General features: G+C 51.7%; 2 protein-coding genes across 3 annotated transcripts in view; one reads left to right on the top strand and one right to left on the bottom strand.

The window, feature by feature from the left end:
• Adamtsl2 (ADAMTS like 2) overlaps positions 1–8,726 on the bottom strand; it is a 29,839-nt gene extending 21,113 nt beyond the window's left edge. Inside the window, exons 1-8 of the mRNA XM_031369481.1 lie at positions 8,522–8,726; positions 6,555–6,645; positions 5,869–6,011; positions 5,117–5,192; positions 4,286–4,388; positions 3,465–3,610; positions 3,214–3,337; positions 637–717 (exon numbers count right to left, since the gene is read on the bottom strand). Of these exons, the coding sequence (XP_031225341.1) occupies positions 637–717; positions 3,214–3,337; positions 3,465–3,610; positions 4,286–4,388; positions 5,117–5,192; positions 5,869–6,011; positions 6,555–6,644 (763 nt within the window). The 5' untranslated portion in view covers position 6,645; positions 8,522–8,726. The remainder of the gene's footprint in view (positions 1–636; positions 718–3,213; positions 3,338–3,464; positions 3,611–4,285; positions 4,389–5,116; positions 5,193–5,868; positions 6,012–6,554; positions 6,646–8,521) is intronic.
• A 6,862-nt stretch (positions 8,727–15,588) lies between these two features.
• On the top strand, positions 15,589–26,340 carry Mymk (myomaker, myoblast fusion factor). Of its 2 annotated transcripts, XM_031373339.1 has the most exons (6): positions 15,589–15,866; positions 20,398–20,512; positions 21,129–21,197; positions 22,439–22,587; positions 25,087–25,203; positions 25,596–26,301. In XM_031373339.1, exons 1-6 carry the CDS (start codon positions 15,732–15,734, stop codon positions 25,743–25,745), a joined length of 735 nt encoding a protein of 244 aa, XP_031229199.1. In that variant the 5' UTR covers positions 15,589–15,731; the 3' UTR covers positions 25,746–26,301. The 2 variants fall into 2 exon arrangements, with proteins under 2 accessions (XP_031229199.1, XP_031229200.1); XM_031373340.1 differs by lacking the exon at positions 21,129–21,197 and having other exon boundaries at positions 15,591–15,866; positions 25,596–26,340.
• The last annotated feature ends 1,473 nt before the right edge of the window (positions 26,341–27,813 follow it).

Here is a 27,813-nt window from a genome sequence, read left to right as displayed (position 1 = left end):
ATGGGGAGGGAAGACAGGTGGGTGATGGGACTCTGTGTTAAGACTGAGGCTGAGTTCATTTTAGAGAACTGCTCCGTAAGACAGAGCCCATGGCAGAGTGGCTCATGGGTACTGGTACCTGCCCATATGGAGCTCCAGTCACTAGGTAACAGTGACTCTCTGCTTCACATACCACCCATCCAGAATGCCATCAAGGGGCCTCAGAGCTGTGCAGTAACTACAGCATGTCCATCCTAGAGTGTCACCTCCCTCGGGAAACTGGGTATGGTCAGCATGACACTACAGACAGACCTCTGATAAATCCTTCCTCAGCAGCTCATGACCTTAGACCTCCCAGGGCTGCAGTTCACTCCTCAAACAGACCCTGCCTCTGGCTCTCTGGATCTTGTCTGGACCAGGTTCTCTAGTGAAAGTAAACTCACTGCCTGATGTCACACCCTGGCTCTTGTCCAGCACCTCTAAGGATAATTCCATGTAGAGGGTGACATCAGGGACCCCCTTCCCAACAGCTGGCTGCATCGCTGCCGTCCGCAGCTGTGCCTTGCCACCTGGATTGTCCCATTTCTCAAAAAAAGAGGCTAAAGGTCAGGTGCCCTTCTCCATCCACACCCGTGCCTCTCAGATTCACCTACGCACCCAGCACATCTGCTGACTTCTTCCTTTCCACAATCTGGATATCCCGGGCACCAGCTGGAATATGGGTCACTAAGGAGTAACCTGTGGGCATAGGAGAACATATGTAAGCAAAGCCAGAGATGGCAGTACAGAGAGGGGACTGGCTACTTCTTAGCATCAGTGCCGTATCTGAGCTCTAGATACGTAAAGGGCACCTGCACAGGGGCTGTTCCTGCCATAATCAACCGCTCATGTCATTTGGAAGACTCACCCTCTTCCAGGGCCCTTGCCCAGCAGTACCCTTTCCCACCACTGGCACCCCCAAGGGGACACAATGAACTATAGGGATATTAAACATGCTAAGTCCACAGACTTGGGTCATGCCCTGCTTTGTCACTTAAGAGACCGTGGGACTCAATTTTCTCATCAAGTCCAGAAACAACACCAACACCAGCACTATGTAGACACACGATTATTGTCAAATTCCATCTTATCATAACATTTTGTTGATAGCCGAGGCTTGATGCATCTACACAGAGAGGCTCAAATAGAAGCCAGCCACCTTACAAGGGCTACTGTCCACATGCCTGGGCTGTAAGAGGGCACTGCCAGCAGCTCAGGCCCCATCATCCAGACAGGGAGCAGGAGCGAGATAAGAAAAAAAGTGCCACCAGCTGCCAATGGAGGGAGATCCAGAGGAAAACAGTTAATAAGAACAGAGCCATTTTCTGGCAGAAGAGAGGGGTCTCAGAAGGAGAGGATTAGGTGGAGTTGATGTTCCTTTCCTGAGTCTCCTGTAGAAGGCTGCAGAGTCCACACTCAAGCCAGGTGACCCTGCCTTGGCCATGACCTCACCCTACCTTACAAGTCCTTAAAGACTCTGCCCTGACAGTGTCTCACATCAGGCTCCTTGAAAACCAGGGCAAGGGGTTCTGATTTGTAACACTGAGCCATTTGTGTAGTGCAGTCTTCTCTACTGTAGCAGACAGAGGGCAAAATGCCCACGTAGTGAGACGAGGGAACAGGTTCATGAAGGCATGGCCTTCTAGAGGACAAAATACTGATTGAGATCTAAATGACTACTTTGCTGAGACAGGGCCCCTCCATGTGACACTGGCAGACCTAGAACTTGTTATGTAGATCATGGTAGCCTCGAACTTGCAGTGATCCTCCTGCCTCTGCCTCCCAAGTGCTGAGATTACAGGCATGCACCGCTACACTTGGCTTTAATTTTTAAATTGGCAAGTGGCTTACAAGACTTCTAAGCAGTTAACTCTTAACTCCTATGAGCTTCAGGATAAGGACTGGCCTTGAACTCCATTAGGGAGCTAGGACCTGTCAGGGCAGATGTGCAGCTCTGCAGCTAGAACTCAGGGTTCAGCTGCCCAGGCTGAGACTCAGGGCCTTAGAATTTCAGGTCACCTTAACAGTTTGCTCTCTCTGCAGGTTTGGGCAACAGTTGCAACAATTGCCTTGTAGCAATGTCTCCAGGCATGAGTGAGTTAATGCTGGCCAGACCTGGCTCTGTGCCTGGTTGGGAAACACTCAGCAGAATTAGGGGGATCATTTTCACATCGGCCCCAGCCTGCTCAGAGGGAGCTCCATTAGGAGCCCTGTCTAGTGGGCCTTGTCTAGCCTGTGGCATCGACATCAGCTCTAGAGAAGAGGTGCTTCCTGACCTCTGATGCCTAACTCCACCTCTGCCCTGAGTCCAGCAGAAAGTTGTGCAGGCAGGTGTGTGGGGGAAAAAGGAGGAACAAGTAAACAGCCGAGCTTCCCCACATCCCACCTTCATCAGGTCTTCAAGCCCATCATACCAGAGAGACACTTAGCATACAGGTTCACTCCCCACCATACACACACACAAGCAGATGCTGTGCCTTTTGCTCCTTTGTTAATCTTCTCCCTAGGCTGTATGTCCATGTTTCACTCTTGGTGGACCCTCGGAGCCCACACTAATTCTGTGATCACCCTTCATGTCCAGGCAACCAAGACCCGTTGGCCTCTAGTGGTCTCAATAGGATTCCCTTGCCTCCCTGAGAGAGCTTAAGCGGGCATTTCCCGTACTGGGCCTCAGTTTCCCCATCTGCTAAGTGGGTTTCAAGTCACCTTCTATAATAACTTAGTTTGACTTCACATACACTTCTTGGGACACAGCAGTGCATTTGTTTGAGTACTGACTATCACAAGTGATGCATATAGTTCCGTCTCATGCACAGCTCCAGAGCCAGATGCAAACACAAGGTCAACAAACACAACACAAGAGAGAGGAAGTCTCAGGATGGGCCCAGAATTCAGCATGTCCAGACTCGAGTCTCACATACGCCAAGACTGGTGCCCAGTTTCCCCTTCTGGGCGTTCAGTCCTCCCTGAAGGCTACCTCAGAGGACAGATGTGATCCCCATGCTAAGTGTCCTCTGGTGTGCAAGTGATATAAAGAGCCCCTTTACTGCCAGTAGGAGGGAGTCTTACACCTCTGCCTGGGCCTGGCTGGGAATGAAAGGACCCATGAGATGCAGTAGCTGATCCTGGAAGCCTACCTGGCTCGTGGGAGGCAGGGATATACGCGCCCACCCAAGCTGCCACACCTGCCCTTACCAAGATGATTGCTGCCCTTTCGGTAGTTGCCTGTCACGTGGGTGCAGCTGCTCCCGTCCCCCTGGCAGACACCACACTTGTCCAATGTGTGGGTGGAGAAGAGCACTCCATCACAGCCAATGGGCTGCAAGAAGCAATGAGAGAGGCTGCTGAGAGGGCGCTGTGGCCAGCACAGGGGCGCCACTGCCTCTGACGGGCAGGGTGGCCAGCACAGTGAGAATGGCCATACTTTTGGTACAATGTTTAACAACCTCACATTTTCCAGACACGCAAACCCCTCTCAGGTCGGTGAGCTTGCAGGAAGTGCCATCTCGGGCTGGCACCATGAGCTGCCGTTGGCCATCCACGGTGGTGCAGTGTAGGTCACATGGCTTACTGGAGATGTGCACATAGTCATCTGGGGGGGGGAGTGAGGCAGGGTATCAGGAAAGGGGGTGCTAGATTCATCCCCTCCTACTGAGATAGCACCCTTCCCATTACATGGATGGAGAAAGTGAGACTTAAAAAGAAAGAACCTGGCCAAGTATTGGTATCAGAAATGAGTGAGACATAGGTCATCTGACCCAGTCCATACTCTGAGTTCTAATTCTGCCTCCTTAAGAGAGGGCATCATACTTATGGGCCACACAAGGAACTGGACACCTAAGCACTTCCACTGAGTGGGGAGAGAACATTTACAGTGTGCTTGAAAATTTTGTTTCTTCTTTCTGTGGGGAGAAGGAGGGAGGTAGAAAGGTGGGCAAGGAACAGCAAGCATGTTCCTGATCCCATGGGACCTTGGCCAGTCCCTGTTTGGGATTGTCTGGGCTGATTCCTGTCCAAGCCCTGGGGACAGTGGGAGAGTCCTGACCTCAGGGCAGCCCTGCAGGAAACTCAGCTCTGTAATCTGTCAGTGGTGTTGTCATAGGTCATGGGGGAGGAAGAGAACAGACCTCCAGACCCTGTTCTAGAGAAGTAAGACCCTTACCTCTGAGCTCTGTAGATGAGCACAATAGGCTTTAACAGTTCCTGGCTCAAAGCCCGAGTTATCCCACATGCCCACCCACAGAGCTCATTCCTGAGGCTCAGGTACCCGGGTAAAGGGGCTTCCACTGGTATGCCCGGCCGTCATACACACGGGAGTTGAAGGAGACACACTGTTCTTCACGGAAGCTCCTCCCATCCGGTGGACACTCCTGAAAGAAGAAGGCAGGCGGGCTCCAGGAGAGGCTAAGCAGGAAGTGGCTATGAGCAGATGACCCTTGGGGACCACAGTTCAATCCAAACTGGAGTCCAAACTGGGTTAGAGGTTGTCTCCTTCAGGAACTCATGAATGTCTACTGAATCCTATACTATGACTAGCTGTGGCCATGAGCTTCCCTTCAGTGCTCACACCCCATGTGTGTGCTCACAAAGACAGACTTCCAGCAGTTCAGCCAGGCAAACCAATTAAGACCAGGAGAGCTGGCACCTCTATCACCACACCCTGTGGCTTTTGGAAAGACAGCTAAGTTTCAGACTGACTTTGGTCCCATAGAGAGTGTTTCTCAGAACTCATGCATAACCAATGCCTTTCCCCAAGCCTCTGCCACCTTGGTGTCTAGCCAAGGCCAATGAAAAGGTGCACACAGGCACACCTGAGAGGTGGCTGCCCAGCAAGACTGTTTCACAGGTAGGAAGAGAGGGCAGCTGCTGTGGCTGCCTGGTATTCAAATGTCCAAGGCAGAGTGGGACTATGGTAGGAGACTGCACTTAGAGTTCAAGGAACAGATAAGAGTCCAAGCCATCCTACCGCAGGGGAGAGAGCAGGCAGTGTTTAATGCCTGAAGGACTTAGGGTGAGCCTGGACATCAGCCAGCCTAAGCAACAGGATGTCATGGTGCAAGGGCAAGACTGAGGCCTCAGGGTGTGTAGCTAGCCTCACCTGCACTCTGCAGAGCTGGTACCGTTTGGATGTGCCCACACAGGTCCTGTTCCCTGCGCCTGGAACAGACTTCCTCCTGGTGGGAAAATGTGGTCCTGAGCTAAGGCCGAGGTGGCAGCTGGGGATCCTGACACCTGTTCAGCCATGTGCTAGCTTCCAGTAGCTTCCCTGGCTCCACACGATGACATCTGACTCCTCTCCATCTTCCCAGCACCCCCAACAGAATTGTACTATACAGAGCCAATGAGTGACATCCATGTTTGCTGAGGCCCGTGCTAACACGCCAAGACATGTGGCATCATGTATGTCCAGAAACAGGAGCTGGCTTCATCATGCTCTCCACATGAAGCCACTGATGAGGAAGTTGGTGTTCAGAGAAGTTAAATGTCCTGTCCAAGGTCACACAGCTTAGAAATAGCAGAAGCAAGACTCAAGCCCAGGTCCCTCTGAAGGCAAGGGCTCTTAGCACCTTGCCATGTGCTCTTCCCTGCTTCCATAGCGCATGCTTCAGAAGACAAGGGGTCTCGCTCCTCGGTGGCAAAGCTCGGAAAACAGTCCTGGCTTTCTGACAGTCCCTCTCCAGCACTCCAGGAAACCATTGCTAAGGACTTGTCAGAAGTTCTCTGCCCAGTGGACGCCAATGGGAAGAGAAGCCTGTGTACATCAAATGTGAGCCCAGAGGAAAAGCAGCACCAGGCCGCTGGCCAGGCTGCCTCTCCCCATGCACCCTTGGGGGTTCCTGGTGAACTTACCTCTGTTGCAAGCAGTGGCGCTCCTGGGATGTCACCCCGCCCCCACAGCTGCGGGAGCATGCTGTCCACTTGGTCCACTCCCCCCACCAGTAGGCAGTGGCGTCAGCACCTCCCTCTAGGCTGTTGGATGTGGGGCTGTTGTCCTGGGTGAAAAGCCCCCCAGTAGTGAGCAGAAGGCTCAACCGTAACACAGAAGAAACCTACTTCCCGAAGATGCAGGACATCTCTGGCCCTGAGGGGAAAGAGGATGCGGCAGCTTCCTAATGGTCTGATAGCTGGGTCTCTCAGGGAGAACTCCATTAGTAAGCACATGTGTCCCCATCTTGGGATTTACCGAGTACCCGAAGCATATCTAACCTGTCTTGCTTTCTCCCTCAAGGTCCACACTTCATCTCACCCCATACATACCTCCTGTCCACATGCCTTATACTAGGCCCTTGCTGGGAAGAGAGATACCAGACACATGCCACTCTCTAGCTAGCTGGTCAGGGACTTGAAGATGGCCAGAGTCCCAGGCCAGGGGTTGGTCTGACCAACACTCTGACCAAGTTTCTGGAGCCAAAGCGAACATCAATTTGCTACACAGCTCTCTAAAGTCAGCCCACTCAAGTATAAGCTCAACACCTGCTGAGAAGCCTGGGGATAGGAGGGGGACAATAATGACTGCACAATGGCACACTACTCACCGAAGCCTCGGTAGATGCCGTACCCCCAGCCACAACTGCCATTGCCAGCAAAGACCAAGCCCAGTGTGAATGTTGCCATCTGCTGTCCATCCTACAAAGCAAGACCCTGTCACTACCAGCTCAGGCTCTGCTTTGGAGATAAGCTCTTGGGGTTCTTCCAGGTCTTCATGTGGTAAGGTTATCTGGGATCCTATGGTAGTGGCTGCCATCTGAGAGGGACTGAACCATCCATCTGGGCTCAGCAAGCAGCTTGGTAAGTGATTACAGATGTCTGCCCTGCTTAGGCACAAAGGGATGGTATGAGTGCCAAGTCTGAGCCACCCTTCATCTGAGGGCTTCTGCCAAGCTTTGCCCCTGAAGAATGGCTGTGGAGAACAGAGACAGCTGAGGAGGTTGGAAGCCCAGCCTGGTAGAGAGATCATTATGAAGACAGATATTAATTGGGCTCAGCCTACTACTGTCTAGTCCAGATCACCTTGGGAGTTTTACCTGCTTAACATTAGTTATAGACAGGGTACCCTCCTTTTCCTTCCTGCCTTTGCCTGCCCCTTCCCCCATGGTCCTCAGCCAATGGCAGCCTTCCCTTCCCAGAGGAATACTCTCACAGCCAGGTATCCGGCAATCGGGTCCTCAGGTGCATCACAGCTCAGGGTCTGGGCCCTTCTCTCTTGAGAGAACAGAGAATGGAGGAGGAGCAGAAGGAGCTACAGCTTGTGCCTATGTGTAAATGGCCCAGAACCCCTGCTCCTGACTCCCTCCCAACAAGCCAGCCCCTCAAACCCAAACACCCACCAAGAGTTTAGGTGAATCAAATCAAGAGAGCTTCCAGCCTTGCTGCCTCAACTCTCAGAACTGCTGCTGTGCACCTCAGCGTAAACCCTGTCCTAGAAGGGAAGCTAATGTGGTTTGTCTCAGGTGGGTGTCATCTGCTGGTAAGTTAGACAATGGACTTCAGAAAACACCAAGCCCAGAAAAAAGAGGCGACTTGCCTAAAGCCACACAATGAGGTAGCCTACTGCCCCCCCACACCACAGAGCAAACTTAGGGGCTCAGCCCCCCATACCACAGAGCAAACTTAGGGGCTCAGCCCCCCATACCACAGAGCAAACTTAGGGGCTCAGCCCCCCACACCACAGAGCAAACTTAGGGGCTCAGCCCCCCATACCACAGAGCAAACTTTGGGGCTCAGCTGCACCCAGCTACACCAGGGGAAGAAAGTCTAGAGATGGTTGGCACCCTTGAAGCCCTGATACCAACTGTCCTTCTGTCCTTCTCTCTCTCCCTCTTTTTCTCCTTCCCTTCCTCTCTCCCCGCCTCCCTCCCTCCTTCCCCAAGCACCTGCAGGTGTCTGGGAGCTTGGCCAGCAACACCCTTACTCCCAGACACACCCAGACAGACTGGGAATGATACTGTAGATCCTGAAATAGGGGCTTCCTCCTTGAGACCCCTCTATTCCACCAGCTGCCCACCCCATCTGGCTGATCCTTCTCTGAAAGTCTCCATCCGAATCCCCATTTTCACTCCAGCACAAAGTCCCCATCTCACACAGTCCCATTGGCCTCTGTGGCTCCCCAGTCCCTGCTGCTGCCAAAGACAGGTGCCCAGTCAGCCTCACACTTGGTTTTCATTAAGGCTCCCAGACACTGCTGGATTCCAGCCAAGTCCAGCTCAAGCAGGATCCCTCTCTCCCTAGGGTCCAAAACCTTCAACGGGCCCACAGCATGGGTTTGCGGATCAGACAGCAACTGCTAGTACCAAGGTTGTAGCCTCAGGACCACCGTGCCACTGTGTGGCACAGGTTGTTCCCCCTTTCTCTGTGGTTGAATACCCTCACCAGGGGCTGGGACATCCCCTGGCCCCATTCTGAACAGCTTGGCTGGCCTGGGATGAGCTACATCTCACACCTCCCAAAGACGACGATATGAGCAGGGACAAGTATGAGCAGGGACAAGTATGTGGTGGCCTACCTCACCCAGGGTCAGCAGGTTGTCCTCCCAGAGAAAAGGGTGAGAGCTACTGCCAGGTGCACGGTGCAGGAAGGTGAGTGCAGAGATGTGCGGGCTCTGTCTGTCTCTGGTCCTGCTTCCCCAGCTGCCTCCCTCTCCCACTTCAAAGAGCATTCAAGGGAGGGGGTTCCCAGGAGGGGCGCTCAGCCCAGTGGCTGCTCTGTGGCCGCAGCTGCCTTTATAGCTGTCAGGCAGACGGGGAGGAACTCACACTTCCCACCGCTGCTCCCCCGCCCAGCCTGCTGGCGGCTGGCCGGGCGCACACTTTAACCCGCTCTGCTCCTCTGGAGTATGGCCAGGCTGTCCAGCTGCCTGCTGGCTGCTGCTGCCACAGTCCAGGATCAGTGAGTGAGCCTGAGACTGGCTTGCCTAGGTCCAGAGTGACTGACCCTAACGGATCAATCAGCCTGAGGTCATGTGGAGGGGGGTTGGCAATGGTGGAGCGGAGCCCCCGACCCCACCCATCTAACTCAGCTTCCAGAGAGGGCTGGAAACCATGTGATGTCCAGGCTTCCAGCTCCTGTTCACAGGGAAGATGCAGAGGTCCAGACATTGCATGGGTCCAGGTCACCCTCCGTCCTTGAAAAACAGACCTGAACAACTGAGGGACTGAGGTGCCTCCGGAGATCAACCAATCAATGGCTCCAGGGAGAGGGAGAGGTGGCTACAGCCTATTGACCGGATGCCTAGGAAGATCATCAGCATGAGGTATCCTGCAGATGTTTGGTACCAGCTTGGCTGGACCCCACAGCAGCTGGGCAGCTCCTGGCGAGCAAGCTGGACTCCAGAGTGCTGTTCCTGCTGAGCTAGAGCTGAAGTCCTAGGAATCCTAGCAGACTGGATGATGAGGTGTCTGCTCTGACATATCCCACTCTGCAAAGCACCCCATCCTGGAAAACGGGCACCTTCAGATGCTAAGTGATTCTGAAACAACATCCCATAAGCTGGCTGAGCCATCTCATCCATGCCTCTGTCTCCACAATGCAGATGGCCCATTAGTGGGGACTGGAAGTCCTCTCCCTCTTCTATCCCTCCCTCCGGGCTAGACGGTGAGCTTCTTCAGCTGCCTCTTTGGACTACTAAGAGTGGTACTCTGGGGAAGAATTGTGTCTGACCACCAGACTGCATCCAAAAACAAAATAACCCAGTGAAAACAACAAATACCCAGCCGTGGTGTGAGGCTTGAGTTAGGCGACGAGCATCTTCACCATCTGTACTTTACTGATGAGAAACTAAGGCTGGGAAATGGAGTGATGTGCTAAAGCCACCAGTCCACACCATGACAAATATCAGTTGCAGCACTCTTCTGCCATACACCCTCTCCTCTGCTGGTTCTTCAAAGGTGCTGGTGGCTCTTCCTGCTTAGACTATGATAGGGGGCAGAGGATCAGGTCTCACTCTGCCCATGGTCAGTAGCAATTGACCTTAAGGTACTCAGTTTCTGCTCCTTGTCATCCTGACCTCCCCTGACCCTTCTCTGGGCTCACACTGCCCCCTGGGGCCAGTAAGATGAAGCACAGACATTCTATAACCTGACATACAGCACACACACACATGCATGCACATGTGCACAGGATCTCACTGGCAGACCCAGATCAGATCTCCCGTATTCTGGAAAGCCTCTGTCCCTTCTCCTCCACCCTGGCCGACTACCAGATCCTGTACACTCTGGAGCAGACCCAAGCTCTCCTGGCACTTCTGACTCCCACATGCCCCAGTGCCAGGGTGACTAACAGTTTCCCTTGGGAGGGACTCCACAGCCAACTGACACGCCCACTCAGCATCTTCATTTGGCCCAGCAATGCACAAGCCTGGCCACTTGGAAGACAGACTTGTGGAGACGTATCACTGCCTTTGTGATGCCCACCAGTGTGTGACCTGGCTTCCTGCATTAGTTATGCCTTTCATTTCCCTACACCTGATCCTTAGGAACTTCCATATCCAAGACTCCCTGGCAGTCATGACATAATTACCTGGTCCACAATGGGCTGGGGATTTTGGAGAAATGGAAAGAGACTAAGCTCCCCTCCCCCAACCAGGTTTCTCCCCTCTCCTCTATCTTCAGGGGTCCCTCGCACCGGTGAGGGTAGATACTCACTGTCACGATGTGCCAGGAGAAATATACTGATAAGGAGAAAGTTTTGTCCTGCTTTCTGAATGGAGACATTTTGTGCTGAGTCTCATAAATCACTTGTCCATGCAGTCCAGGGAAGCACTGTGACTCCATCCTTACTCCATCCACCATGCTTCTGGGCCTGAGGTAGCCCAGAGTCACTGAAGGAGCCAGAGGCTCTACTCTGGTTCCTGTCTGACTCTTCCACACATGCTTAGACTCCCAACCTGCTCTTTCTGGGGGGGGGGAGTGCGGGGAGCTCCCCACAAGGACCTACGACTCTATTTGGCTGAAATGGCCCATTGGGCTTGAGGCTGGGACTCCCTCTGAGGTTCAGCTAAGCTGGAGGATGGACACTCTTGAGTCTCTGCTGTTCCACCCACTGTAGACGACCCATTTTTGTCAGGAATACTGGCTTTTTTGTGAAGCCTACACATGAAGCTCAAGTTGAGGAACCCAAGCCTATGCCTCAGTATAACTTCTCAGGAGACTGTGGTCTGAGATTCCATGAGAAAGGGACTCCTTTATCCCCTAAATCAAATCAAGGACAGGGTTAGAAGGCCTAATGTATGGAGGTGAGATGTGGCCGGCACTCCATAAACTGGAAGCTGAGAGGCTGGATACCTGAGGTATTGCTAGCCAAGGAATATTGGTACTGCAGACTCCTGAGAAATCACAGCTTGCCTATGGTTGTTCCGGACATAGCAGCAAAAGCCAAGGACATCCCATTGGACCTGCAAACCCAGGAGAAGGTCCCCTGCCCAAAGAACCCATGGGTATCCCCACTAACTCCTCTGCCACTAGCCTGTATCCTCTAATCCTGAGATTAAAAGATGTGGAATGAGGAATGAGGAAAAGTAAACTTTGATTAGGCCTTTTTGGTTAGTTAGGGTTTTTTGAGGTCAAACTGCGAGTGTTTGAAAGTGCTTTTGGAATAGCTTTTTCAAGCCAAATTAAATCTAGAAGCTTGAGTACTACATTAAAACTTAAGAGTTAGGCTTTGTGGAGGGAAGATTTAAACAGACATGTCCAGGTTCCTGGGTCCACAGGAGAACCTAGGCTTTGGTTGTCTCCGCTAGCCACATGAAATGAATTTGCCAGACAGTCTGGAGGTTAGATAACAGCGGGGAGTCTGGAGTTCTAAGCCCAGCCCTGCTCCAACACCTAGGTCCCAAAGGTAGCAGTTCTTCCCAGGGTGAGACCCAATCAATGCATGGAACAGAAGTCACAGTTCTTAGAAAAGCTGACCTACACTGAGATCCTCGGCCCTGTGCAGTTGCCAGCAGAAGTTCATGGGGCCATAAAACAGCTATGATCTCCATGCTAGGAGTGGCAGGACTTTGTATGGCTTTCTAGCAAGTGTTAAGGAGCTGGGATGTCCTGAAGTACTCATGCGTGTGCTGACAATCCTTATCCCTGGGCTGTTCATAGAGCCCCAAACGACTACGTAGGCACAGACCTCAAAGATAGAACTAGAAACCCATTCCTTTTCACCAGGTAACTTCAGAAGATCCAGACAGGAATAAGGCCTCTGCGTTCTGGGGTGATCCACTACTGTGGGCTGGGTGTTCAAAAATTGGAGAAGGCCAATACAGCAGCTGGCACGGCGCTTCTGGGCTGGGCAGACAGACAGCTGTCCTGAAGGCTGAGAGCTCAGCATTCCATGCATGTCAGCACCTCTATAAAACCCAGCCACTCCCTCAGCCGAGGGGCTAGGGAAAGGGGAACCAACTTGTCAGTCTTCACTCCAGGCTTTATGGCCTAGAGGCTGACCCTTTCATGGTCCCACTGGGACCACGCCACCTGCTGGGCAGAGAAGGGATGTCACCTGGAACCCTTGGTCACTGAAGCCAGGCCATTCCAAGAGCTCACTGGGTCCATTCATGAACCAAGACATGAAAGCAACAGCTTCGGACCCTCTGGTCTTATAGGGCAAAAGAGAGGAAGTGTCTGGGACCAGACAGTCTGGTTGAGTTCTTGCTCTTCTCTGAGCTTCAGTCTCTTCCTTATAAAATAGAAAAGGCAGAGGTTTTCACTTGTTGGCTGCCAAAAGACCCATGAGGCACAGCCTGAAGACCTTTTGGCACATGGTTAGCCCTGGACAGACCCTGCATCTACGTGTGATTTTTCAAGACCCATGTGCACCGTGGAGGAACAGCCACACTCTGGACCATGTCCATGTACTTCAGGGCACTCATGGTTTGGGGGCACAGCTGTTGGGGTCTGTTGAGCTAACACACAGAGCATGCATGAAACTAGCAAGTAGGGGCCTTGAACCTGCCCAGGTGGACCCTTAGTACCTTCCCTGCATCTCCATCTCCTGGGGAAGACCTCCTCCCAAAACAGCTCCCTGCGCTTTCTACTCCACTTACCCTAATCCCAGCCTCTGGGCAAATCACTTCCCCTGCTCCAGAGAGACCCAAGGGTCATTTCAGTCCTGTTCAAGACTGGATGCCTTCTCCAGAGTCAGCTGGTCTGTAGCCAGGCGGCCAGGCTGGGCCGGGAGCCACACACATCCACCCCCTGGAGGGCAGCTTGCAGTCCAGCCTTTATATGGGGGCTCTCCTGCTACCCCAGGCCCAGCCACCTGTCTCCTCACTTTGGGATATCCCCTCCTCAGCCCCTTCCTCTTTAATGGTTATAACATATGTTACAGCTCCGCTCCATTTCCTTCTCCCCACCTCCGTTTTTTTTTTTTTTTTTCTCCCTTTCTTCCTGAAGCTTACAGCCTGGCTCGGAGTCCATAGTTGCAACACACACACACACTTATGCACATACCCACACATGCACACACACAGCTGTGGAATGTTTTCCTGCTTCTGGGGTTTATGGCTCTGGGACATGTGCTTCTTGCCACCTCCCCAAGTACCTGACATCTAGCACTCTTCCTCCAACCCTTTTGAACACATGTGAGGAACTGGGGTTGACTTAGGACTGTGGACCAGTGAGAGGAGAGGTGAGAGTCACGAAAGAGCCCACCTGAGTTGCTTACAGGCAACCACGAACCTCCCCAGCCCCCATCACCAGTGTTCATATAGCAGGGACTGGTTTTCCCATTTAGAAAGGGAACTGGCCCCTAGAAAGCCAGACTGAAATCGGCCCCGCCTCCCTGGATTTTCATTCATTCTTTTAACAGCCATTCATTCCTCTGGTATTTGTTGAAGACCTACAAAATTCTAGGTTGGGCCTGAAGTGACTATGGCAGGGAGCCAGGCAGACAGATCCATTGCTCAGGACCCAAGCAATTCAACTTCAGCATCTCTATCACTGTGGTGAGTACCTGGACAGGAAGGATGTAGGGTCGGGTTGAGGAGCAGGCCAGAGGAAGAGTGAAGAAACCCCTTGGCTCACTACCTGTTGATTACCACAGCCATCACCACAGCCTTACTCACACATGCTGTTCAGGCTGGGAGTAAACCAGGCCTTCGCTGGAACAGCAAGGAACAGGAAGTATTGTCCTGAAGCCAAAGCTGGGGGAGCCGCTGCTTCTGGAGAGGCATGAGCAAGGGCTGGGGTCACATCTAGGTATGGATATGATCGGCCTGGGGAGCTCTTTGGAGAGTTAAGCTTCCTCCAGGGCCTGAGAGAATCTTGGCAAAGTCTTAGGCAGGAGAATGACAGGACCAGGTGTCTCAAGTTGAATATTCCATTGTGAGCAGGAGACATGGGCCTCAGACAACTTCAGACAAGGTGCTTCCAGAAAGGGATGTACCAGTGGGAGCTGGTGGTTGACTGGGGGTGGAGCAGCCAGGCCTTCACAGAGCAGGGAAGTCCTCTCCCCACTAAGGGTGTATGTGTCCTTGAGCCTGCTATACCCCGAGGTCTAGGAAGTAGGGGGATGGAAGTAAGGGATAACCTTCTAGCCCAGCCAACCACCAAAGGAAGTGCAGTAGAACAGTAACACAGATCTCAGGGTCATTGTGTAGGTGAAAGAAAAGGAGCCAGACCCTGAAGAGTGCTCAGTGTGTGATCCACTAGTTAACTTCAGGCCCTGGCAGAAATCAATAGTGGTGGCTGCCTCTGTTGGGGAGCAGGGAACAGCTTACCAAGAAGGGAATAAAGGAATGTCCCATCCCAGAGCAGTGGGAGTGAACACTGAGGGTTTTACAGGAAAATGCACCTGCTGGAAGCCTTCAGACTACGGGTTTAAACCCCCATGTACAGCGACAGATAGCAATAGAAGCTGATCATAAATAAACCTGAGAAAGAGTCGGCCTGGAAAACTCGGACCACACACCCATTGCTCCTTGGCTGGGGGCTGCCGGGTCCCTGCCAGACAGTTCCCCTAAGACATGTTGCAACAGGAGAAGGTGATTTCCTGAAGTCAGCCCAAGGAGCTGTAAAAAGAGGGAATGAGAGCTTAAAAGGCCAGACAGCAGCTTTGGAATGCAGAGGGGTCCTGGCCACTAATGTAAGGAATACAATGTAGCCAAGCAGGGAAGGCTGCTACAGGTCAGCAGCTGAGTGAAAAGGGCTATGCGCTAGTAAAAGGTGAAGCTTATCTGCCAGTCTTTGGAGTGACCAGAACTTACTAAACTAAGTTTTCTCACCTCCTGCACACCTTTGATGCGTGACCCAAACAGCAAGACCCTTGCCATGTTCATTCTGGGACAAGGACCCTGATAGAAAATGACCAGGAATGGGGGGGGCGGGGTCACATTCATAGGAACTTGTCCCCAAGACCTCCAAAAAAAGAAATATGGCTTCCTTGGGGGGAATTCCTGAAAGGAAGAAAGGGAGAGAGAGAGAGAGAGAAGAGAGAGAAGAGAGAGAAAAGAGAGAGAAAAGAGAGAGAAAGAGAGAAGAGAGAGGGGAGAGAGAGAGAGAGAGAGAATATTAGAAGCAAGTGCATACCACATGGTACATCAGCTGTTGGGCCTTCTCCGTGTGTCACTGGACACATGCTGCCTCAGAGCACTTAAGCCCTCCTTGTGGGCGCTGCCACAGCTGTGGCCAAGGCTGCTGAAGAAGCAAAGAAGCGGGCTCTTTTTCTTTCTGCCCTGGAGACCAGGGAGGCCTCTACTACCTTCTCTCCAGCCAGTGCCTTCCTCCTGGTCCATGGGGACAGTTGTAGCCAAACTGCTCCTGCCTACCCTCAGCAGCCTGGCCTTCCTCCCCACAGTGAGCATTGCTACCAAGAGGCGGTTTTACATGGAGGCCATGGTCTATCTCTTCACCATGTTCTTTGTGGCGGTAAGTGTGGGGCTTAGGGTGTGACCCATGGGGAGGGTCACCACCACTGTCCTGTGCCAGGTGATGCAGAAGCAGGGTTTAGAAGAGAAAGAGTCTGAGTCTGAGGGAGCAGTGGGGCTGGTGACTGAGAGAAGGTTCCTGGAGTCTGTCTTCCTCTGAGGACCTCAGTTTCTCCATGTGTGCCAGAAATTTGAAGGGGGGGGGCGGTGGCTGACACATGAGACTGAAGCCAGGCCATGATAGCCCTGTGTCAGTTAAGGACAAGCTCTATGCTCCCCACGCCCTCCTTTCTACCAACTTTGTTCCATGACTTGCTGAGCTGATGGGGACAGGGGGTGAGTGAGCAGGCCTAGGAATGGACCTACTAGGTTCAGGGGAGGCAGAGAGCTTGGGTGATTGTGACTCCTGAACTTAGTACTACCCACCCTGAGAGGAGCCAGCCCCTCCCTGCATCCTTCTTTCTCTTCCTGTTATGTGTCTAGCTGGCTGGCTGCCTCTCAGTTCCTTCTCCACTCTGTTCCCAGGCAGCAGTACCGGGGTGATTCCTCTGTCTTTCAGGGGTACGTCTGGCACTGGGCCAGCTATGCTGAATCCTGTGTCTGGGTCTCTGCTTCTCTTCATCCCCGCCATGTGTTTCTCTCCCTCCACTTCTTTCACTGGTTCTGTGTCTAGTTTCTCCCAGCCTCTATCTCTTCCTTTTTCCTGCCGGTATCCAGCTTTTTGATTTCTAGAGTTACACTCCCCCAAGGAGTTCACCCTCCTCTTCTCCCTGGTTTCTTTTCTTGACCAGAGAGCTCTGTGTCTTCTGGACTTTATCTACATGCTCATTCAACTTGCTTCTGTCTATCTAATTTATCATCTATCTAATTATATATTTATCATCTATTCATTTATCATTTGTCTTGTTCTATGTATCTATCCACATCCATCTGTCTGTCTATCTGTCTATCATCTCTCTATTATTTGCTAACCAACCATTTCTCCCTATGTATTCATCTTCCCATATACTCTCTCTGTCTCAAAGGCCTCCTTTCACTATGCCCTTAAGTCCTTCTGAGTACCTCTCACGCTGGCCCTCTCTGCTATTCTCTAACCAGGGATTACACCATCTCTTTCACTGCTCTGTAACCTTTGTTTCTCTCCCATAACACTATCCCTCAATCATTTGTATGGTGTGAGAACCACCCACTAGTAGGATACATGCTCAGGGTTGGCAAGCAGCCTCCTAGTCTCCTCCTTAGAACAGAGCCAAACTTTTAGAGACTAGCATCCTCTCCTTAGGCCTGCCCTTCCTGTGGCAGGTCTCAGTAAGGCAAGAGCATAGAGTATGTGAAGGTGTCCAGTTGGCTCTTGATGAGTGAGGCCAGGAGCTCACACGTGTGCTCACATGCATGCCCCATACCCTGAGTCAGCTGGAATGACTTTCTAGTGGTGGAGAAGCCACCAGTGCATGTGGGCTGAGGACAGTGGGGGAGGGCTTGGCACCTGTCTACCTCCTGGTTGTGGTGGTCCCATGGGTAACAGTGAGTTACCCAAGGAACGGGAAACTCTACGGCTCTTGAGTTCACTTTAGGAGGGAGGAGAATATACCAATGACAAGTCACAAGGAAGCAACCAGGGTGGGATTGGACTCATTATCACCCATGAGCCTAATGTAGTGATTTGGATTTGATAGAAGAAACTGAGTCTCAAAGAAGCTGGGCCACCAATGTCACCATGAACACTCTGAGATCCTAGTCTGCCCACAGTACTTTGTCCCACACTGTCATTTGTTCCTCATGAGACCTGGCCAAGGTCAGAGCCAAGATGAGACCCCAAAGTCAAGGACAGAAGCCAGGATCTTGTCCCCAAGACCCATGTTAGATTTAGCCCAGCAAATCAAAGCCCCCAGTTAGGTCATCCCTGTCTGCCTGGGTCTAGGCTGGCCTACAGCTGCCTCTGCCCTGGACTTGGAGGCCCACCTGCCCCACCCCACCCAGAGTGGCAGGGCCAGCTGTCTCTTATGACAAATGTCCTCTGGCCTCAAAGCCACAGTATGTTCCTCACAGAGTTCTGCCTTCCACATGGCTCCTCTAGGACCCTCCATGACAACTACCAGTTGTATGGTATGCTGCTGCTGAATATAAGAATGACTCTTAGTGTCAGTTACACAGGGGTGAATCTGATTTACTCCAAAGAATTCTGCCCTCTCCTGTTCTAACCTGATAGTCATCTAATCTAAAAACAGGTTCTAACCTAAGAATCTTAGACAATAGCATCCTTTCCACTTGCTGAATGGCACAACAAACAGGGTCAAAAGAATGAGGGATCTGAGTCTTAATCTTTTACAGGAGACAGCTGTTTCTCTGATCCTTTGACCCAGTAGCTCACAAATCCACAATCAGATATTATCAGCCTATGACCACATGTTACTTTCAACGTGTTCTCAACACCTTGCTGATTCTAACACACATGGTCTTAGACCCGGTCACCACATCTCACACAAACATATACTGTTCTGAGTCAGGGGCATGAAAGAGTCACAAAGACTCACTAGAGTCCTACACTAGAAATACAAAGCATAATAAGATCGATTGAAATGTTTTTCCCCTGAGGTGAGCTAATTCTGACCAGGGTGAGCACATATTAACTTGGTTTCAGGTTGGGGGAAAGTTTAATTAATAAAGGCAAACTTAGCTGGGCGGTGGTGGCTCACGCCTTTAATCCCAGCACTTGGGAGGCAGAGACAGGCGAATTTCTGAGTTCGAGGCCAGCCTGGTCTACAGAGTGGGTTCTAGGACAACCAGGGCTACACAGAGAAACCCTGTCTCGAAAAACCAAAAAAAAAAAAAAAAAAAAAAAAAAAAAAAAAAAAAAAAAAGGCAAACTTTAAACAGCATGTCATTCTTGCAGTGTGGAGCACCATGCTCTGCAGTTATCACTAGGGTCCTCTTGTAAGCCCCACAGAACAGATGTTCTCATGCCATTGGACAAGGTGGGCCTGAAAGACCTGAGAGAGCCTGGGCCCCTCTGCCAGATCTGCTGAGCTGACAGCCGTGTTAGAACTCCTACCACACCCAGCTGTGTCGTAGCCTGGCACCAGCTGGATCAGATCTACCTACCTCTGGGGAGGGAGGGTACTCATCACTGCCTTGTCCCTGCCTCCTTGGACAGGAGGTGCCCCAGGGAAGTTCACAATCACACAGGTCACCCTCCCCCCAAAAAAAGAACCCTCAGGGCCTGAGGACAGTTAGATCCTGTGCTATAAAGCCTACTCCTCTGGCCTTCACATGTACGCAAGTATTCTGTGTTGGGATCCAGCCTTAGGTGGCTCTTCTCCTCATGGGGGAAAGCATGGAAGTTTCCCAGAATCTTACAGTGAATAAGTTTTAATCATTCATGGGGGCCTATACAACAGAAAGAAGCAAGATGCTACAGATGATGGGCTCAGGTGGGGTCAGGTGATACGGTTCTGTAAGGAGCCAGAAGAGCAGAGTCCCCTCCCAGAGGCTGAGTCCCCTTCCTTCTCCACTTGAGTACCTTGGTCAGGCTCAACCCGAAGCTAGTCTTCCCATGAGCTCATACCTAGTTGCTTAACCTCCTCTTCACCAATATCCCTTTTTAAAAGGTGCAGAACCCAAAACTCGAGGCAACACCAAAGCTCTGAGTGGAGCTGACCCAACACAGAGCTGGACCACCTCCCTCCTTCCCCTGGATGCTCTCTGTTGACTGACAGAGCGCAACTGTGATCAGCAGGAGGTCTCTGAGCTTCTAAGTAGGCCCTGTGTGCTTGACTGATACATCCATCATCCAGGGTCCCCAGCTGCCCCCTCGGTGGTGCCCCTGCTGTCTCCAGACAAGGCTGCTTTCCAGCTTGCCTGCTACCTCCTGCTGAGTTGGGCTTACCAAGATTGTGCTGGCTGCTGGGCTTGTTTGTGCCAGTTGCACTTGTCAAAATAATTATGTCATGTAATTAAATATTACTTAAATGATGAAATGTGAAGCAAAGGGAAAGAGAGCTGTTTTCTGTAAGAAATAAGTTGTCTGCTTGGAAATGCTACATATAGAACCTTTTGCTTAGAAGCAAATCTATTCAACTACAAGTCAGGCACACACCTGCTGGGGTATGGGTGAGAGAAAGGAACCGGAGAGTCAGAGCCAGCCTTGCTTGGGGGAGCCCAAGGTCGTCCTCTTTTTTGGAGAGACAGGGGTTCAGGATAAAAGGCTCGTGTACACTTTCAGTCAGCCAGGGGCAGAAGGTGTAAATGGTCTTTAAGCATCCCCTTCTGAGCATGCTTCTCACCAGCCTTGGACCACTGGTGAGTCTGAAAGTGATATTTACAAAGTCTTTTGCACTCCTAAGCTAGATGGACTCACCTGTTTAATCCCCACAGGGGAGTATCCAGTCCTACACTCTGATAATATGAGGAAGGAGGCTGAGGTGCAAAGCCATTAAGGGCTCACAGCTAGTGAAGGGCCTGAGGCTTGGGACCAGTTCTCACCCATCCCTGGGCTACCCACTGCCTGCTGACCTCGTGTGATTTCCCTGCAGTTCTCCCATGCCTGTGATGGGCCTGGCTTGTCTGTGCTGTGCTTCATGCGCCGTGACATTCTCGAGTACTTCAGCATCTATGGAACAGCTTTGAGCATGTGGGTCTCCCTGATGGGTAAGTAGCCATCTTTGCCAATGGGTGGGAGCCAATCCTGAACACCAGCCAACACCCAGTCCATCTCTGAGATCCTCTCCCTCCTCACTGCTTTGCAGAGCTTAATCTGCTCAAAGAAACATGCACATTTCTCTGATGCCTGCATTCTCACTTTCCCCATCCTTAAGTGACTCCAGTAATTAGCACTTGTGACATTTAAAAAGCAGGAGTGCAGTGGTGGCACATGCCTTTAATCCCAGCATTTGGGAGGCAGAGGCAGGTGGATTTCTGAGTTTGAGGCCAGCCTGGTCTACAGAGTGAGTTCCAGGACAGCCAGGGCTACACAGAGAAACCCTGTCTCCAAAAAAACAAGAACAAAAGAGCAGAAGCATCCAAAGGAAAGTCCAAAGGCATCCTTGCCTTCAGCCTTACCGAGACCACCACTGCCCTGGGTTCAGGGACTTAGCCTCCCAGCATGTCCTCCAGGTTCACAGGAGCACTTGCCCTCATGGGTCATCTTAGCTCTGTGTTTTCGGAAGGTAGACCATTCAAAATCCTCACCTTGGACCTGGGGTACATGCAGCTCAATGGTAGATCATTTGTCTGGTAATCAATAGGCCCTCTGTTCTATCTCCAGGGCTGCAAAATTTTGAAAGAAAAAGAAAAATGAGATGGAGGAAAGAAGAAAGCAGGAAGGACAAAGGAAGTAAGGAAGGAAGGAAGGAAGGAAGGACAAAGGGAGGAAGGGAGGAAAGAAGGAAGGAAGGAAGGGAGGAAGGAAGGAAGGACAAAGGGAGGAAGGGAGGAAAGAAGGAAGGAAGGGAGGGAGGAAGGAAGGAAGGACAAAGGAAGGAAGGAAGAGAGGAAGGAAGGGAAGAAGGAAGGACAAAGGAAGGAAGGGAGGAAAGAAGGAAGGACAAAGGAAGGAAGGAAGAGAGGAAGGAAGGGAGGAAGGAAGGACAAAGGAAGGAAGGAAGAGAGGAAGGAAGGGAGGAAGGAAGGACAAAGGAAGAAAGGAAGGAAGGAAGGAAGGACAAAGGAAGGAAGGGAGGAAAGAAGGAAGGAAGGGAGGAAGGAAGGACGAAGGAAGGACAAAGGAAGGAAGGAAGAGAGGAAGGAAGGGAGGAAGGAAGGACAAAGGAAGGAAGGGAGGAAAGAAGGAAGAGTGGAAGGGAGGACAAAGGAAGGAAGGGAGGAAGGAAGGGAGGAAGGACAAAGGAAGGAAGAGAGGAAGGAAGGAAGGAAGGAAGAGACAAAGGAAGGAAGGAAGGAAGAGACAAAGGAAGGGAGGAAGGAAGGAAGGAAGGAAGAGACAAAGGAAGAGAGGAAGGAAGGAAGGAAGGAAGAGACAAAGGAAGGAAGGAAGGAAGGAAGAGACAAAGGAAGGGAGGAAGGAAGGAAAGACAAAGGAAGGAAGGGAGGAAGGAAGGAAGGACAAAGGAAGGAAGGGAAGAAGGAAGGAAGGAAGAGAGGAAGGGAGGACGAAGGAAGGAAGGAAGAGAAGAAGAAAGGAAGGGAGGGAGGGAGGAAAGGGAGAAGGAAGGAGGGAAGGGAGGAAGGGAGGGAAGAGGGATGGATAGGGGAAAAAGGGAAGGGAAGGAAAGAAAAGCATGAAACCAAGCAAACTCACCCTTGTCTCCCAGGGATGCAGTCACAGACGGTCCCTCCTGAGACTCAGCTCTGTGCACCACTCACTAGTCTTAACACTTTTGTCTCAGGATTCCCAGGAAATGCTGGTCACTCAATCTATGGGTTCATTTCAGCCACTCTGCTCCAGGGAAGCAGCATCCTCCATTTCCTCCAAATAACCAAAACTCAGACCTTGTGGAATCCAGGCTGGGCCTTGGGGTCCTACAGATTGAGGGGATATCCCATTAGGTTCCCAAGGATGGAGGCACAGCCACGTGGAGGGAAGCTGCTCACTCACTACACTGTGCCTCTCCCCAGCACTGGCCGACTTTGATGAACCCCAGAGATCGACCTTCACGATGCTCGGTGTCCTTACCATCGCTGTGCGGACTTTCCATGACCGCTGGGGTTATGGGGTCTACTCCGGTCCCATAGGCACAGCCACCCTTATCATTGCAGTAAAGTGGGTGAGTACTTCTGGTATCTCAGCTGACAGGGCCCAGGGAACCTGCATTTCTCCCCTGATCTTGGCTTCTCCTATGTAGGGTTCTATACCTCATATTCTTATATGCAGGTGAACTAATAAGAATTGGGCCAAAACCCCTAGAATCCTGAAAAATGGTGACTCATGCTTGAACCCCATGCCCTGCTGGCTCGTTGGTAATTATCAGTTCTGGATAAAGCCCAAACTCCTTTTCTCTTGACCTCTGCACTTCATTGTCATGACTGTCACTGTCAGTCTTTTCGTCAACATACTCATCACATCATTATCACTCTGAGAGACAACACTGCTTACAGGTATAATACCAGTTTGAAGAGCAGCTAGGTTAATCTAGATACCGTTCCTGGTTCTCATGAGGAAGGAAGGTTGAGGTGGGGGTGAAGCAGAGTTTTCAGTAAGACTGTCCCTGGAGGAGGGCCTAGTGCTCAGCATCCACTCTGCTGTCTAGGCTCCTAGCCTCTGTATGGTCTCAAGGCCCTCCTGCCTCCAAGGCCTAAAACCCACCTAAGTAAGCCAACAAGAACAAGGTTTCCAATAGCAGGATAGACCATGGGATGTTTCCTGGGCCCCACCCTGAACAGTTAGGCCCAAAGCATAGACCTTCCAGGCCAGCAGGCTTCAGACCAAGCAGAGAGCACCCAGGCCTCAAGTTCCCACCCCTCTGCTACCTCATGCAGGAAGCACAACTTGGGGTCTTGGAGGTTCCCGGAAGTAGAGCTACAGCAGTGCAGATTGGGGCAGGCAGTGCTGTGAGGAGGAGGGGTGGGGTGGCAGGGACAGGGGTAGAGGGAGCTCCGATCCATCTTCAGCAAAGTGGGGACAAGTATAGTCAGGCAGGAAACTTCCATGCCTCGTCCTATTCCTGTGGGCTCCGAGGAACCCAGGCTTATTCTGATTTTAAGCTAAGGATGAACCGGAAGTGCACAGAGCTCAGCAGCCCAGCCTGGAGCCCCAGGAGGTAATGGCAGCTGCGCTTGACTTTTGAGGGGGGAAGCTTCCATCCCACTCCAGTTTGAGGAGCCAAAGCTGGCCCTCTCTGGCCGGAGGCAGAGGTGTTGGAGTCCTGCATGGTTAGTTAGTTAACAAGCTGGAATGCATAAACAGGAAGGCTCGCTCTGATAACTGCCTCCTTGTCCTGCACATCGTGGCCCCTTTGCTGCTCTTCCCTGCCTCTGGGTCTCACTGGATGGTTTTGTTTGTTTATTTGTTTGTTTGTTTTTAAGATAGGCTCTCACTTTGTATCTCTGGGTGGCCTCAAACTCAGAGATCGGCCTGCCTCTGCCCAGTACATCCATCCTGACTGGATTTTAATTAGCCAGGACAGTATACATGTAGCAGTGTCCCCACTAAATGCCAGCCTTCCCAGGTCTCTGCTGAGAATGGGAGTGAGGGGCTGCAGCCACCCATGCCTGTGGCATAAATCCCATCTCCTTAGACCTTAGATAGGCAAGTGGTCTGGACTTATTTCTTAGAGTGGAGTACAATTCTTTCCCATGTCTCACCCTTCCAGGAAAGGAGTGTGAAAACTACATTTAGGGAGAAGAAGCTGAGTGAAATGAGAAATAGGGGTTCCCAGAGCAAGGGAGGGCCCATGGGTGATCTTCAATATTCTTCCCCTCTCTGGGGCCCTGGTGTTAGAATTGTGAGATTGGAGGCCACACTGCCTGCACTCAAGCTAATTGCCTGTGCCCATGGCAGTGACATGGCTCACTGGGACCTCTGCTCCTATTGCTAATGGCAAGTTCTAGAACACTTGGAAACAGCACCATATCATCACTCAGAGTGACAAAGCTTGCCTTGACTAGCAGGATGCCACTGACAGCCTTTGTATATGTAATGTATTTAGTGAGGTGTGCAATTAAAGCCACTGTCCTGTGCCCACTGTGTGCACCACTCAGTCAGGGCCGCTGCCCTGTGCCCACTGTGTGCACCACTCAGTCAGGACTGCTGTCCTGTGCCCACTGTGTGCACCACTCAGTCAGGGCCGCTGTCCTGTGCCCACTGTGCGCACCTGACAGTGGTATTTATAATGATCTTCCCCACTGAAACCTGAACAATCCTGAGTCTAAAATACCTTTGGGCCCCAAGGATCTGCATTCCAGTGAGGAACCACAAGCATCCCATCTATTCCTGTAACACCCCATCTTACCAAGCTTGAACACACACCAGTAAGGCATCTCATGTAAAGCATCTGGGCCTGCGAAACCAGGGTTAATGGAAGAAGACCCCTTAGCTAGTAAAGCTGATCATCACATTTGCCACCAAAGTGCCAAAGAGTACCACACAAGGGCAGCACCACACAAGGGAGGGCATTGGAGGACCCCGGGGAAACTGACCCAGAGATTCCAAGCCCCATCACTCAGGCATACAGAGGAATGAGTGTGGGGCTCTCCTACAATTCATGGAGGGGGTCCTTTCCTTGCTGCACCCCAAGAACTTTGATGTCCCCACCTTGTGCCTGCAGCTGAAGAAGATGAAAGAGAAGAAGGGCCTGTACCCCGACAAGAGTGTCTACACCCAGCAGATAGGCCCTGGCCTCTGCTTTGGGGCCCTGGCTCTGATGCTTCGCTTCTTCTTTGAGGTACCTGGCCTATGGGGGAGGGGAACGAGCCTTCCAGAGCCCTCTGGAAATAGTTCAGTTTAACAGGGAGGATAGCAGGCTGTTTTCATGTGGAGGCTCCAAGTTGTGAATTCTGTCCTGTTGAAGGTGGGACTTGCCATCCCCAGTGTACTAGCGTCACAGCCTGGGTGGGCAAGTCAGGCCCTGACTTTAGGAAGCCTGTACCCAAGATGCATGCATATCCTGGAAGGAACCAGGGCTGGTGCTCAACACTCAGGGGGCAGGGAACAGAGGAGGGCAGCAAGCCTTTCTGCCATATTCTCAGGGTAGGCTGGCTGGCAGAGGCACCAGATGGCTAGGACTCAGTTTTAGGGAAGGGATGGAGGCCCAGACTGACTCATTCTCCTCCACAGGAATGGGATTACACCTACGTTCACAGCTTCTACCACTGTGCCCTGGCCATGTCCTTTGTCCTGCTGCTGCCCAAGGTCAACAAGAAGGCTGGGAACGCAGGGACCCCCGCCAAGCTGACCTTCTCCACCCTCTGCTGCACTTGTGTCTGACCACAGCCACCCTTCCCTCCCAACCCCCCGTGCCAGGCCCCTGCCTTCCTGTCTGGCAGCCCTGTTGTTTGTCCCAGGACACTTCCTATGCTTTCCCATGTGGCCTGTCCATGAGAAATGGTCTTCTCTGCACCCCAAGAGACCAGCAGGCTTGTTACATTCTGCTAAAGGCTGCTTAGGGACCCACTAATTCTATGTTCCCCAGGTGCTTCATCTGTTCAGAAAAAAAAAAAAAAAAAAGAATTCCCTAAGGCCTCACAACCATAGGTGTGCCCGGCAGAGCCCTAGGCCAGTAAACACCCAGCAGCATAGATGACAGCAGCATACAGGTTATCTATTTCCTAGGCCCTGCCTGACAGGATTGTCTGCTTTCCCTGGGAAACTGGGATTGCCCTTGCTACCCCCTGCCCAGGCTCTGAAAGCTCCCCATTTAGGAAGCTGGAGCCAGTGAGCCTAGCTCCAGCCTGGACCCAAGCTTGCATGCCCCTGCCCGAGTCCCATCCCTTCAGCAGGTTTTCGATCAAGCCAGTCACAGTAAACTCTTGATCAGCCACTAGTCATTAGCTTCACCTAACACACATCCTAGTTTCTGGAACAAGTGTGTGTGCTGAGTGTGACGGTTCTGCTCTTGGAGGAGTGCCTGTGCTCAGAGTAAGCACCTGGCCTAAGGCCAGCGGCTGGTAGACACGGAGCTGAGTCTGCTGCTGGCCTGGGCTGAAAGCAGAGTAGACTGCTGGCCTTTGGTTTCCTCTACCTTGTCTTAAAGCTTACTCTGAGGCCCTGAAGGGAAAGTGGGTGCAGGCAACACCCCTGGGCCAGGCATTGCTGGGACTGTGCTATGCTGTGGGCAGTTCTGTCTGTGATAGCCTGGGGGTCAGGGCATGGCAGGACATGGCAGCCACAGTAGCAGATTTCAGACATCACCTCACAAGTCTAAATCTCCCCAACACCCCCAGCATCCCCTTTCCTAGTGACCCAAGGCCCAGCTGTCAGCAGGAAGTTACCTATACCTGTCTGGGAGTTATTTATGTTTCCAGATGGTGCAACTTCAAGGGAGCAGCTACCCACATGCAGTCCCCCACCCAGTAGGCAGCTGGCAACATTTCCTGAGTCACCTCCTGTACCTCTTCAGGAAGCCAGCTCCACCAATTGGCTTGAGTGTTCTTCTCTTCCAAGCTGATCCCCCAGCCAAGCCTTCTGGATGCCTACCTCTATATAGACCACCCACAACTCTCTGTTTCCTGGGCATCTCTACCTGTCCTTTCCCCATCACTCCAGGGCCTGGAGTGGTAGACAGAGGTTACCCATAAGCCTCATCCCATCTCTAGCCTCAGAGATTTTTAATGATATAGTAGCCCATGATATCACAGGGCACCTCAGAATGTTCAAGTATGGCTCCTAGGGGTTAGGCCTCACTTCTTAGGTAAGGAAACCAAAACCACATAGTCTGGGCTCTGGGGCTCCTCAAGAAAGGAGCAGAGGGCTGGAGAGACGACTCAGTGGTTAAGATTACTTAATGCCCTTCCAGAGGATCCAGATTCAGTTCCTAGCACCCACATGGCAGGTCACAACCATCTGTAACTCTAATTCTAGAGGGTCTGATCAAAGCTGTCTTCTGGCCTCCAAGGAACCAGGCACATGTGTGGTACACATACATACTTGGAAGCAAACACCCAGACACAAAATTTAAAAATAAGTGAATCTAAAAATTAACTAAAATAAAGTAAAAACAAAGAAACAAAACCTCGGAAGGGGAAGCAAAGGGACAGAGTGGAGACACAGCTCTGAGGTGTGGAGGCCTCTTTCACCTTACTGATCAGCCCTCATCTGGCCTTCAGTCAAGCATAGGCATGTATCACACAGGCAGATGTAAACACACACCCATGTGTGAGATGTGCGTGTATACTTTAAACACATATCTCATGAGCTCAAGTACCAAAAAACACAGGGTATCCTGGACCCCAAACTTCCTCTGGGTCATCATTTACTTCCAGAGGACAGCCTGGCCAGTAGAAGCTGGACATCCCAAGTGATAGGAGACAAACCAAGTCTGGAGCTGCTCCAGAAG

The sequence above is a fragment of the Mastomys coucha genome, unplaced genomic scaffold (assembly GCF_008632895.1).
Source record: "Mastomys coucha isolate ucsf_1 unplaced genomic scaffold, UCSF_Mcou_1 pScaffold15, whole genome shotgun sequence".
Taxonomy (NCBI): Eukaryota; Metazoa; Chordata; class Mammalia; order Rodentia; family Muridae; genus Mastomys; species Mastomys coucha.
This window is presented reverse-complemented; position numbering and strand designations above follow the sequence as displayed.

What these genes read in the sequence shown, in the direction of transcription:
- Mymk (XM_031373339.1), top strand. Translation starts at nt 15,732, where the DNA reads ATGGGGACAGTTGTAGCCAAACTGCTCCTGCCTACCCTCAGCAGCCTG. An exon ending in AAGCAGGAAGGACAAAGGAA is followed by an intron (nt 21,198 to 22,438) that starts GTAAGGAAGGAA and finishes GCCTCTCCCCAG; the next exon opens with CACTGGCCGACTTTGATGAA. An exon ending in TTATCATTGCAGTAAAGTGG is followed by an intron (nt 22,588 to 25,086) that starts GTGAGTACTTCT and finishes TTGTGCCTGCAG; the next exon opens with CTGAAGAAGATGAAAGAGAA.